At 45.3% G+C, this 14,475-nt stretch overlaps 1 protein-coding gene across 1 annotated transcript in view; it reads left to right on the forward strand.

Annotated features, from left to right (window-relative positions):
- The first annotated feature begins 6,013 nt into the window (after positions 1 to 6,013).
- LOC117727307 (protocadherin-9) overlaps positions 6,014 to 14,475 on the forward strand; it is a 179,909-nt gene continuing 171,447 nt past the window's right edge. The window contains exon 1 of the mRNA XM_034527544.1: positions 6,014 to 9,049. Within this exon, the coding sequence (XP_034383435.1) occupies positions 6,014 to 9,049 (3,036 nt within the window). The remainder of the gene's footprint in view (positions 9,050 to 14,475) is intronic.

A 14,475-nucleotide genomic window follows, 5' to 3' on the forward strand; every position in this document is an offset into this window, starting at 1 on the left:
TGTTAAGTAACACCACTCCCTCAAAGGCATTCAAAGTTTGGATTTCACACGAATCCCTCGGAGAGAAAATGGGAAAACATTTCCTTTCGGAATTTTCACTCTCATGTATCTCAACTTTTCCAGTTGGAGATGTCTGATTAGAAGCTCCGATTAGTATTCAGCGTCCACAGCATGTGTTCGAGGCCAATTATCCACTGGGTCATTACCACTCTTGAGAGGAGTAGCGCTGGCAAAAGGGTTTTAAGGGAAAGGGTCTAAACTTTCATCAGCGGGGGCGCTCTGCGGTCGAGTTGACGAGGAACAAATGAAACCAGTTCAATCAAGGAGAGATCAGTTAGATGAAGAAAGGATACATGTTTATTGTTAACAGATGATATGAAATTATGAAGTCTTAAGAGTCTTTGGCGCTTGGACTCACTACGGGGAGATTTTAAATTGAGGGCCGACTGCCCCGATCAGCAACGAGATAGATCCCCCCGTGGAGTCCAGACCTGGTGCTGATGAGCTGATAGATGATGAGTTGAAGAAGCTGATGGATCCGTGGAGACTGGGCGGAGATGGGGAGGTGGAGGGGTGTGTAAAGGCAACATGAATGAACTGAAGGTAGAGAGACAGTCATATTTAAATGAGGCAGCAGCAAGATGATTGGCTAACCGTGTCATCATTACCGTGTGCTTATTGGATAGAGGGGACCAGCTGATCTGCGCAGCCGGTGTCATGATTGACGGCGCAGAACAATGACGGCAAGTAAACAATGAGTGAGCATGCGTGAGGGATGATGGCAAACATGTGAGGAATAAATGGCGGGCTTGAGGGGTACGGTCTTCCTGTCTGAACTTGCGTTATAGCTCCATTGCATTCATGGGATTAAATAAAGAGGGCGCTATACCATTGGGATAGAACCTGTTCACTTTCGATTTACACATTGGCAAACATCAAAGGTAGGTAATCGAAGAAAGAGAGTCTCTCTGTTCACATCTTACAAATCTCACTGGAAATATAACTATATTCAAGCAGCAGCTTTGCTCACGAGTAAAACAACTCGAGATAGTTTATTAACGTCCAATGTTAAGTGCTGACACTTGCTTAGCTGGCGGGTGGTGGTACAGTATGGAAAGCAGCAGGATTCAGCTCATGTGATAACAGCCCCACTGATGTTTTTCTCTGCGAGTCAGCTGATTACAGGAGACGAGGTGGGAAGGAGAGATTCAAAAAAACTGTTCATTACACTACGAGGACGTACAGTGGGTTGTTCAATTACTTTTTCTTCTGACATTTCTAATGGATTTTGGATCATTTGGGATCTTCTGGCTGAATTACATTGCCATATTCTGAACACCGACAGGCAGAGAAAGAGACGGCACTGGAATTAAAAAACGTCTCTCGCACTCTAAGATGGCCTCTGCTTCATGGCCGTTTCTTGCACTTGCGAGGGCCATCACGGAGAATAAACCAAATTATGTTAAAGCATAACTCAGAACTTTTTGTTATTTTTCTTTTTTAAATGGAGTTAGTGGCAACTCGTTCTCCTCCCGATAAAAGTTGTCACATTGAAGAACTCCATTACAGCTGTAGACAGTATTCCTCGGTGAGAACATCCTCACAGTGTGGACAATTATTTTCTCACGATGGAAAGTTGTTATTAAAACATCACGTTGCAGTGACAACAATATTCTCTCTGCGATGTTCCGGGAAGGTGACATAATGTTGCATAAGCACACAAATAATGCATTGAGAAAACTTTCAATTCAATGTTAGGTGTTAGCCGTTCTATTATCTTGTTATCTCAGACACTCCTCACTGGCTTCGGCTTGCTGCTTCTTGGCTGCGTTTCAACACTAAAGTCGCGACACCAACGGTTTCACTTTTCCAGGCACCGGATCCTCAGACCTTGTTTAAGTTAGAAAATGCATGAATTACCTGTATGACCTTGTAATTTATCCGACATGGAAAATAAACATATCTGTTACTTGGTTTATTCATGAGGCCAATTCAACAAGTCAATAAGTCTGAGTGAGAATCAAGGTGAATGGTGTGATTGACTGCACCTGTATATGGGGAATCAGAAGCTTTGGACCCTTCTCTTAGGCTCTCTCTTCAATATGAGAATGTAGGAGGAATACCGGAAGACCCAGAGCATATTTTTGCTACTACATTATTCATCACTTGTCAGGAACTTGACTGGCAGAAACATTAGCTGCAGCCAGTTCAAAACAGACTAAATGAGGAGATAACAAACCTGAGAGACCGGGCACTTTTACAATTGGGAGCTGTGCAGTTGCTGCGTTTGCTGATTTTTAGCCCCTTTTCTGGTGTCTCGAGTCAAGGTCACGTGACACATCATCACAGTGGAAACCAATAATAATAAAAGTGTGTTTATACTTTTATTATTATTGGTTTCCACTGTGATCATGTGTCACATGACCTTGACTCCAGACTTACCTTTTTGATTAGATTTTGAACACAAAATTACCATAATACGTCTGTTTTATTGGTAGATTTAGTGATTAAATACCATCGTCGTCAACAATTACTTCACAAGATGTTTGGGGGGGTTTGTGGCTTTTTCAAAGTGTACCATCTGTCCTGTAATAATCCCAGTCACTGTGTAATGGGGCCCAGTGCTCACACACACACACACACACAGACACACACACACACCCATGCACACCCACGTCTCAGAGATTAAATGAAAATGTCATTCTTGTTTCACAGCAGCGCGCGCCCGGCCAGAAAGTTTCAAGCAAGCGATGAGTTCCTAATGACTCCAGCGGGCCAGGCGAGCAAGACGGCGTTCCGCCACTGTAGACGGTCAGGTTGTCACTTTTCCCTCCGCGTCAGGGTGGCAGACTTTAAACTGAAATGACAGATCACTCCTTTAGCAGCTCTCTCCCAGCAAAGAACACTGACGGCTGCATCCAGAGGCAGAAAGGTCAGGCCGTCAGGTTGGTGGTGCTAATGGACTGCTGACCAGGCAATAAGCCAGACTCTCAGGAGACATTGGCAGCCTAGTTCTCACCTCAACAGTGTGGCTCCCGTGTCCTTTTTGCTTCGCTCCCGTCGCTGTTTCCCAACGCCGGGCAGAATTCTCACTTCTTCCCGCTGTATCTTCATTCACACTTTTGCTTCCTCACCGAGTCACTCACTGCGCCCTTTATTCCGCTGTCACGTTTTATTCGAAAGAAGAGCATGTGCGCCAAGCGTTGGTTCATCGATGTTCAGTCGGTTTGATTTCTGAAGCCTTCGAAGCTCACAGGACAGTTCAGGCATTTGTGTCAGAGCACCTCAAGATGGCAGTGTTCACCATGGCAGGCTGCTCAGCCTTTTGGGCTCAACAGCTCGTCTTCCTCAGCAGCAGCACAGGCAGAGAGAGCCGTGGATGAAATTGAGGGTTATCTGCTGCATTGAAATTAAGTAATGACTGGATGGCAGCGTGCATTAAAGGATGGTTGGATGTGGACGGCTGACTCTGATTCCCATGTTATTAAATCTGCTTCTTTCCAGTCGCACAGTGACACTTCTGACATGTTTTTTTGTTGTGTGGCTGTTAGTCGGCTCTGTGACACAGTTCAGCCACCTCTTGTTGCTCTGCAACCTGCCGAGTAAGATCGTCTGCGGTGACGTGCGATTCCAAAGTCTCATCGCAGCCTCGAACCGTCAGATCCTCCTGGCACGAGGCAGCAAACTTAAAAAAAAAAGGGGGGGGGGTGGAGAGAGAGAGACGCGATTCACTTCATTGCGCGAAGAGCTCGCACCACCCGGCGCGGTGTGGCTTTGATGAATGGGATAACTGTCAAGGTTATTATGTTTTCTCTTTTGGTAACAGACAAATGCTGACTGGCCGCGGGGCGCCGAGCGTGAACACGCACCTCGTGCAAACACGCGTGGACAACGGCGCCTTTGTCCGAAGTGCAATTAGCACATTGTCTCACACATGTATGTGCCTGTTTGTTCTTAGCAAGTTACCGTTGCAGTTCATCTGTGTCATGTGATTCAGTCGTGTGGCTTTTGTGTGCGTGTGTGTGTGTGTCCACCCCAATTAGTGCAGCCTACCTGACAACAGCCTAACAGGTTGGCTTAGTCTTCTGCTGCGTCCCTTAAGAGCCAATGACTGCTATATGCCTTTTATATAATCATCAAACGCGTAAAAGCTAGAGGACAATCACTCTTTTTTTTAAAATTATTATTTTGAACTACGTTATCATCAGCAGCTTCATCTTCCTCTACGGCGTCGTCATCATCGTCCCCCAAACCCCCCAGCAGCTTGTTATTTGTATTTATTTGTTTGGGTCTCTGCAGCCTGCAGCATCTCCACGGAGCATCTCACCGCGGACAACCCTCCTGTCCGCAAAGAATTTGAGTGACGTGACTCCGGGCCAATCGCGTGGCCGCTGGGTTTGTCGACGCCACAGAAAGAGAGGGGCGGTGTCCAATGACGAGGGTCGGCGGGGTGGGGGCGTTCGGTGTGGTGTACTTCACCACCCCTCCTATGGGTTTACACAGAGTTAGTGCAAGATATTCTGCTACGGGAGAGAGTGCGCGGATAAACGGCACATACACGCTGCGCATCGGTGTCACACTGAACAGCTTTTATATTGAGGCTGGCACTTCCAAGTGGGATCGACTGAGATTTCTCTCCCTCTCTCTCTCTCTCTCTCTTTTTCCCTTCTTGTTTTCCCTTCTGCTCACACGCCTCCGCGATCTCTTTTTAACCTTGTGTGTTTGCCGGCTGATGAACTTGAAACATGACGGGACACCGGTGTCTCCTCTTGCGTTCACCTCGTCGGCGCCTTCACCTTAACAGGTAGCTGAGGGGGAGAAGGGGGGGGGTGGTAACAACAACAACAAAAAAGAAAAGAAAAAAGAAAAGAGAAGACACCCCACCGGTTTTCCTCTGGATGTGTTCGGGAGATGAGAACTGATTTTTTTTTTTCTTCTCCGGTTTGGTGTGTGTGTGTATGTGTGTGTGTGGGGGGGCACCGGTTCTAATGGAAGGCACCACGAGCCACTGATCACCTGGCTGTGACTGCTTGGAGAGCGACGCAATCACTGCAGGTCGCACAAGTAGATCCTGTCCGCTCCTGAAGTTAAATGGGGGAAACGGAACTGCGACATATGCAGCTTCTTATTTATCCCAGTGTGTGAGACCAGCTGCTTTTACCCCAAACCTGTTCTCGGGTCTGATTACTCCTGCGGGGCGAATATCTATCTCTCTATATTTTTTTTCTTTCCTCTTTCCTGGACCCCCAGCCTGAGCTGACTGAAAAAGGATATCTGTACCTGAATATAAGCTCGCAGCCACACTGGAGGAGAAGACTATGAGCTGATTCACTCCAGTTTTTTATCCCGCGCTGTACCGGATTTGGGTATGTACGATGAGAATAAGGTCTCAGTTGCCAACTAAGAATTCAAATTCTGTCTGAGCTCATTTTGTCGACTTCATTCATGCGCATTCATACGCGTCGGAGCCCGCATGCACAGCTAAAAGCTCTTTAATTTCGTCAATCAAAGTGTAACATTAATACCAGTGTGTAATGTGTTGGGAAGTTTAAAAAAAAAAAAATCATATTTTTTTTGGGGGTGCCATGTGGGTTTGAGACGCTGAAAATTCTTAGCGACTATAAAATGTGGAGGATTTCTTAAGGGAGCAACAGACACGAATGGCTGCCTAAATGGGTGCTGCAGTGTTATTATTATTATTTTTTCCTTTTCTTCTCTCTTTATGAATAGTTTATAAAGGCCTATGGGCATATCTAATAGAGAGTCATGTAATTAAAATCAAAGATAAAGTGGACAAAAAAACAGCTGACTGTGAGATGGGTGGGCTGTCGGATAATTAAATGTAATGACTGTGCACGGCAAAGTTATTTCACTGAAGAGAAACTCTGTCATGTATTCGTAGGTTTGCCCGTGGAAGATTCCTGCCATAGATGCAAGGAGTCGCTGCCTGTAACGACGTCGCATAGAAAGACACCTTTTGAGTTGCGAAGCCTGGAAAGACATTTACGCTGCCATGGATCTAAAAGACTATTACCTGTTGGGCGCCCTACTTGCCTGCTTATGGCTCGATCCTTCAATAGCCCAAGAGCTGATCTACCCCATCAGAGAGGAATTGCAAGAAAATGTCCTGATTGGAAACATACCAAAGGACCTAAACATTTCCCACACGAATGTTGCCACTGGAGCAAGTGCTAATCTTGTGTACCGGCTCGTCTCCAAAGCGGGAGATAACCCACTGGTGCGCGTTCTGAGCAGCACGGGCGAGATATTCACAACATCAAACCGGATCGACAGGGAGAAGTTGTGCCCCGGCCCCTCGTTTGAGGACAGCGAGTGCTCCTTTGAAATTGAAGTGGTCATCCTCCCTAATGACTATTTCAGGCTGATTAAGATCAAAATAATTGTCAAAGACACAAACGATAATGCCCCCATGTTCCCGTCCCCTGTGATCAACATCTCCATCCCCGAGAACACGCTCATTACCAGCCGATTTGCTATTCCTTCTGCCACTGACCCAGACACTGGCCCCAACAGTGTCCACAAATACGAGCTGATCAACGGGCAAAGTGCCTTCGGCTTAGACATAGTAGAAACGCCTGAGGGGGAGAAGTGGCCCCAGCTCATTGTGCAGCAGAATCTGGACAGAGAGCAGAAGGATACATATGTGATGAAGATCAAAGTGGAGGACGGGGGCAGTCCACAGAAATCCAGCACCGCCATTCTGCAAGTTACGGTGACGGATGTCAATGATAACAGGCCGGTGTTTAAAGAGGGTCAGATAGATGTGCATATACCAGAGAACTCCCAGATTGGCACGTCTGTTGTGCAGCTTCTGGCCACAGATGCAGACATAGGGGGGAATGCAGAGATACGTTATGTGTTTGGGACTCAGGTGTCTCCTGCTACGAAGAGACTCTTTGCATTAAACACAACATCTGGCCTAATTACAGTGCAGAGGCTCCTGGACAGAGAGGAGACTGCTATTCATAAGCTCTCTGTTTTAGCCAGTGATGGCAGCTCCAGTCCTGCCAGAGCTACTGTTACCATAAATGTGACTGATGTTAATGACAATCCGCCTAATATAGACCTGCGATACATAATCAGCCCCATTAATGGCACTGTTTTCCTCTCGGAGAAGGATCCCATCAATACCAAGATAGCTCTCATCACGGTGTCGGACAAAGACACAGACATCAACGGCAAGGTCATATGCTTCATAGAGAAGGATGTGCCGTTCCATCTCAAGGCCGTGTACGACAACCAGTATCTGCTGGAGACCTCTGCTCTGCTGGACTACGAAGGGACAAAGGAATACAACTTTAAAATCGTGGCTTCTGACTCTGGGAAACCGAGCTTGAATCAGACTGCTTTGGTAAGAGTGAGGCTGGAGGATGAGAATGACAACCCGCCCATTTTCACTCAGCCAGTCATTGAGCTGGCCGTCATGGAAAACAACAAACGTGACCTGTTCCTCACTACCCTGAGCGCCACCGACGAGGACAGCGGGAAAAACGCAGAGATAGTTTATCAGCTGGGCCCGAATGCGTCCTTCTTCGATCTGGACCGCAAAACGGGGGTCCTCACAGCATCCAGGGTTTTTGACCGGGAGGATCAGGACCGGTTTCTCTTCACTGTCACGGCGAGAGACAACGGGACGCCCCCTCTGCAAACGCAGGCGGCCATTATTGTAACCGTGTTGGATGAAAATGATAACAACCCGAAGTTCACACACAACCACTTTCAGTTCTTTGTGTCTGAGAATCTTCCTAAATACAGCACAGTGGGGGTGATAACTGTGACAGATTCAGATGCCGGAGAAAATGCTGCTGTTTCTCTCTCCATACTGAATGACAACGAGAACTTTATACTGGATCCCTACTCTGGAGTGATAAAATCCAACGTGTCCTTTGACAGGGAGCAGCAGAGCTCCTACACTTTCGATGTCAGGGCCGTGGACAGTGGCAGGCCCCCCTGTTCCTCGGCCGCCAAGGTGACCATCAATGTCATCGACGTGAACGACAACACCCCCATAGTCATCTACCCCCCCTCCAACACGTCGTTCAAGCTCGTCCCTCTCTCCTCCATCCCGGGATCCGTGGTAGCGGAGGTGTATGCCGTAGACGGTGACACGGGCATGAATGCAGAACTCAAATACACCATTGTGAGTGGGAACAACAAAGGTTTGTTCAGAATTGACCCCGTCACAGGGAATATTACTCTGGAGGAAAAACCAGCTGTGACTGACATAGGCTTACACAGATTAGTGGTCAATATCAGTGACCTGGGATATCCCAGATCCCTCCATACGCTGGTGCTGGTATTCCTGTATGTCAATGACACCGTGGGCAACTCAACGCTCATCTACGACCTCATCCGACGCACCATGGAGACCCCGATTGACCGAAACATTGGTGAAAGCAGTGAAACCTATCAAAGCGGCGACTATTTAACCATAATGATAGCCTTCGTTACCGGCGCCTTGGTGGTGATTATTGTGATATTTGTCACTGTGCTGCTGCGCTGCCGCCACGCCTCCAGGTTCAAGGCTGCACAGAGGAAAAAGCAGGGGGCTGAGTGGATGTCACCCAACACGGAGAACAAGCAGAATAAGAAGAAGAAGCGCAAGAAAAGGAAGTCCCCAAAAAGCTCCCTGCTCAACTTTGTCACCATCGAGGGGAACAAACCCGACGACCCTGCGCACGAGCCGATCAACGGAACCATCAGCCTGCCCACCGAGCTGGAGGAGCAAGGGATTGGACGCTTCGATTGGAATGCCACGCCTACCACGACCTTCAAACCCAGCAGCCCCGACCTGGCCCGGCACTACAAGTCCGCCTCGCCGCAGTCGGCCTTCCACCTCAAGGCCGACACGCCGGTCTCCGTGAAGAAGCATCACGTGATTCAGGAGCTCCCATTGGATAACACATTTGTCGGAGGCTGTGACACCCTTTCCAAGAGGTCCTCCACGAGCTCCGACCACTTCAGTGCCTCAGAATGCAGCTCCCAAGGAGGGTTCAAGACGAAGGGGCCCATGCACACCAGACAGCAGGTAAAAGAGCACTTTTACTGGTCTATAAGTACTGCCTATAACTGCCCTGTTCCACAGTGCTAAAGTGCCAGTCTAGATTAGAGACTCACTCTAAGTTACTGTGAAGCAACAGAAAAGAGTGCAGGAGACATACGGTTTCAGCAAGTTCCACTATTACTCAAAAGAAAAAAAAGAGAAAAAAAAAAGAGAAAAAGTAAGTCAAACTGCTATTTAATGAAGTTGATTATGGACTCAACAATCACATGCATCATTTTGGGGGAATAATTATAGACTGATGTTTTGTCATTAATAAATATTTAATTCATATTTAACAAAAATGCAAGTGGGTGAGGAATTGCCTTGCCTTATTACGCCTATTCAGCACCCAGGTTAGATCACTGGTAAAATGTACCAAAATAACATTAATTGTGACTCAATGTTCTTTGTGAAAGAAACATTTTTTTCTTGCCTATATCTACTCCGATCCCTGTTTTCTTCAGAGATAACCGCTGCACACACTCTTCCAAAAAACGGTAGCTGACTTTTCACCTCCTCATACAACTCTGAGTGTATTCATGTTTGTTTTTTAATTTCTTATTATTTTCTTATTTGTTTTGATGTGTATTATTATTATACCGCAAGAGACTTTGTAACCTTTTCCACACCTGCAACAAAAATAACAGTCGATAATTGGCTTGCTGCGGTGCTATTGTGAATGTCACTGTAGGCTTTGCCACATCATCTGAACTCAAATTAAATGCCTGCTCTCTAAGCACACGAGCGGACTGACTGAATCTTGTCTGGAACTTGATACGCATCCAATTCAAAAAGGATTAGCCAATAATGAGCCTCAAATTTCAACGTAATCTATGCTGCTTTTTTATCAAAGCCGTATTAATTTTTTTCCGCTAATAAAGCACTACTTCACACAACACACAGTTGGAACACACATGGACCAATACAGAGAAGAGATGGGGGGGGGGCAGAGCGAGAGAAAAGGGAGGCAGAGTGAGAGTGCTCGTCAGTGGGTCATGCTTGACGGGTGGTGGTGGTACTGAACCTTTAGGTGGCAGTGTTGAGCTGCATGGCACAGCCTGGCAACCCGCCAACCTGCAGTGGATTTATAAATGCAAGGGAGGAGAAGAAAGGAGTGAAACCTATGTTGGTGTTCTTAGTGAAATACTCTCGCCTAATGATGTAGAAGGTTGCACAGTGAAGATTGATAATGGCAGTTAGAGATGTGAGTGATAAGATCTATCCGGAGAGAGCGAGAGAGAGGGAGAGAGAGAGAGAGGAATTACAGGGGCGGCAGTGTGCAGCTGCCATCGCTGCATACCTCCGGGTCACTGCATCTGGGGTTGCGTCTAATGTGTTTCTGTGTGAGAGGTAGCAGTCAAAAGAGGCATTCAGTTTGGTGTCATTTGCCAGGCGATGCTTGTGTGTGTGTGTGTGTGTGTGTGTGTGCGTGTGTGTGTGTGTGGTTGCTGCGATGGTGAGACGAGACAAGGCGATGAAACGGGTGTCGGCGGCGGTGGGGGTGTTTAAGCCTAGAGGGGGGGGGGACACACATGAGAAATGACACTATACTGTAAGCACAACTTCATTGATTTGGTCAGTCATCCCACAATACCACACAAGATTTATTGGAATCAATAATTCTGACAAATGCTTCAAAGAAGCATTCAAACCGAGCCGGCGTGCACCATATAGCGCCCACTGATGATATAAATGATTGACCATTTCGGATACTTTGGCTCATGCACAAGTTCGTCTGAAACGCACACTTTGGATCACACTTCTCTCGTAGAGCACAGACGTAATCGTTCTCGAAGCCGAGGGTGGAAATCAGCCTCAAGTTTTGCCTCGGTCCTTTCTTTTCACTCCTTAATGACCCAAACCGGTTCAGTTGAGTCTCGCCAATCCCCATTGTCACATGAAACATAAGCATCACATCTTATAACCATCATTCACAAATCACAATTAATGAGTATTTATTTATTGATTAAACTATTTGTATCCAGATCCAGACGAAAACCCACTCGCAATAAAAGTCCAGAGGAAGTCAGATGGCCGTCCCTTTAGCAGCACCCATGGATTACTCAAATGAATATGCACTAATATAGTTGACGGCACACAAGGGAACACCTTCTTATCTTCATTTCCTTATTACTAGAAGGAAAACGTCATTTTCTACCTTTACACTATTTAATAATATCGTTCTTTGGAGATTTGTAATGAAGACTATCTGCTTGGTTCTCAGTCATAATTATTCCAAAGGATCTCTCTTATAAGGAGCCCACTTCAGATTTGAGGTTAAATGGCAGTTATTGATTGTGGTAAAATGATTGCACTGACACGTCTGACTGGATAAAGCAGGGTATGTTATCAATGTCATTGCTACATCCATATTTTGATTGTTTTGCACAATGCAACTGTTTATATTGACCAGCGCATGCCATCTCTATTTTTACGAGTATTGAGAAGTAGACGTATGTCCAATTCCTTTTTTAAATTCTGCCTGAGTATTAAATAAAAACAGAGGAGATAAGCTGTAATTTTAAAAGAAAAGTAAAAGCCCCAAAAATACCAATTACCTTTGAGTGAATCTTTAAACAGACAGTATATCCAAAAGGTAATATCATAGGATTATCATATCATATCCCCCACAGAGTAGGAGCGCTTTGGCAAAAGATAAGAACTGCATTATTAAAAGATTTCCTATACATACATAGATGATAACAAAACCTAAATTTATAACCATTTTTTTTCAGACTTAAAATGTGGTTTGATGCCCTGCATTTCAAAGTGAGTCCAGTAAGGTGCTACATTTAAATATAGCATTACAAAGGTATATATATATATATATATATATATATATATATATATATATATATATATATATATATATATATATATACATATATATATGATAGGATGATGAAATGTAGCCTTTAGTTTTTGCCTTACGAGTGACAAACTGCCATCAATCACCCTGAAGTTGAAGCTGAGGTTGAATTTCTTTTAAAACTGATCTTCTCTCTTAAGATTTTTTAAAGCCATTTTTGCCGCAGTTCTTGAGGGTCACTTCTATGCAATATCGGCACCAATCAATAAATAAGGAAACTGAAAGGAAATTGATAATCGTAGAAGGGGGTGGGGGGGTATAAAGAGGTGGAGAATAACGGCAAAGAATGCAGGTTACAGTGGTGTCTTCCTCTCAGAGAATACAGAAAACAGTCTATGGAAATAGCAGACATCTTCAACAGTGTCATCACAGACGAATGCCTAGTGGAATCAGCTTCATGCAGACCCCAAACTTTGCTCACAGCGATAGAAGCAATCCTTGTCTTTCTTTCTTATTCTTTTTTTTCTTTCGCCCCCACTTATTATTTACCCTCCAGGGACCTACATTAGTGTAAACAACATTGAGGTGGAAAAAAAAGAAGCATGAAAACACTGTCCTAGTTTCACGAGCATCTAAGAAAGCAAGTATAATCATAGCCGTTGCACCATCAGTCTTACTCTCTCTCCCTTTCAGTCGCCTTATGGGGGAGACGGAGATGTGGTTCGCTAACGGAGTACGAGCCCAGTGGCTACGCACTAAGCGTGTACTGAGCATCAGATCCCAAAAGGCCCATGCTATGGACACATTAACATGGTTGCACTGAGGGTGCAGGATTTGAAAGCAGTCACAGGGATGGTGGTGTGTGACAAGCGCTGAATCGATTCAAATTTAGGGTTCGACACTTAAATAAATCCCGCGGAGGATGTGAATTTAAGGCTGTTTAGTGTCTTGTCGAGTGTGCGAGCAGATAGGCGCTACTCTCCTGTACATTCTTGCAGATACACAAGATGCGTCCTCTTTCCATCCGCTTTGTTATGGTAATATATTTCATAAGCTAGACTGCCCAATTATGGCCATTACATAGGGCTTTCAGTTGTGCGACCGTGTGGCCTGAACAACTCTGTGCAAAAAGGCCTAATTGCTGTGGGTTATTAGTGTGTTTTTTTGGCATGGCGGGGAAAAACGCGAGTTCTGAAAGGAAGTCTGTACCTCCAGTTGAGTTAACCCACACTGCTCTTCTGCAGCAGAAGCCTCAGCTCTGAGGACGCAGTACAGCCGCTCCCTTTTCAGTGGCTTTGCTATAGTCACGGCACATATCGAACATCAGCCAGCATGTTAGGTTGGCTTAATGGAAATAGTTTGGATTCTTTGGAATTTTGTTTTTTTATTTTGTATCCAACTCGCATATCATTGAGTTACCAGTACAATCAAATTAGACTCGTACTGGCGGGTCAAGATAAGTAAATAAGTAGATATCAGATGTAGTATTCAGTCTCAAGAGCAGGGCAAGAGAGAGACCAATGCGAAGGAAGAGCAGGGAATCTTTTTGCGGGGTATTCCTGAAGCGGTCTTGTCAGTACATTTAATGAATGGACATTCTTTGCAAACAGGAGTTTGTACAGACCATTGTAATTATGGGGCCTTGGGGGAGTCGTCCTTCTTGTGCAGGTTCATTTGCCACATTAATAAGGGGATTAGTAGTATGTACGGGGGCTGATGGCAGCAGGAGAAGTTTGAGAAGATTAATGAACTATGACAATGTGGCACCTGAGGGGAAAAGTCTGTTGCAATATCTTCTGGGTTGTGCTGACGCAGAGTTTGGCGGTATGAAAGAGGAGGATGGAGAGAGGCTAGCGATTGTTGCCGACTGTGATCATACATCCTTCTCCTCAGCTATCCTGTCACTCCTCCAGGGTGCTGCGTTTGTGATATCACATAACTGCACACGTCCATGACACTTTTTGACGAAGCATGTTCCGTCGGATTTGAAATTGTCTGTAAGGACGCCAACTTGTAAAGTGTCACACTTCCTGTGCTTGTGAGTAAATGCTTCAAACTTGATAAATAACAAGGAAGACTTTAATGAACCCAATATATATGAGCAAACTGCGTGTTTGTCTACAATTGGGTCCGTCGCCAACACGCGCCTAATTATTAAACAAGCTACCGGTAGATGCATGACGAGTAGCCCATTCTGCAATCTCTTACTGAGTAAAATGTTGCCGATCCTCAAAACAAATGTAGCTATCAGGAGATCGTAAGCCAATAAGTCTGTGAGTGAAGTTCCTATCAAAGTGTCAAATCATCAGTGGAGGATTTGCAGGGCTCTTTACTGCAGAGAACATTGTGTTTCTTTAAAAAACTTGTCATGTCTTCTATGTCTAGGTGGGTAAAAGGAAATGAAATGGATTGCGGGCTATACTAAGGTAGTGGGTGTGAGTGCTACCAGAGTAGATTATTGCCCCAAGGGGATCTAGTTTTGTCTGCACAAAACAACAAAATAAATCAAAGGTCCCTGTTGGTGCTCTGGCTGAACTATGGAGTTCATTTATGTGTTTTTATTTCCCTGTGTTGAGAAAAATGAAGTGCCACTGATTTTAAT

The sequence above is a fragment of the Cyclopterus lumpus genome, chromosome 3, assembly GCF_009769545.1.
Source record: "Cyclopterus lumpus isolate fCycLum1 chromosome 3, fCycLum1.pri, whole genome shotgun sequence".
In the NCBI taxonomy this organism is placed as follows: domain Eukaryota; kingdom Metazoa; phylum Chordata; class Actinopteri; order Perciformes; family Cyclopteridae; genus Cyclopterus; species Cyclopterus lumpus.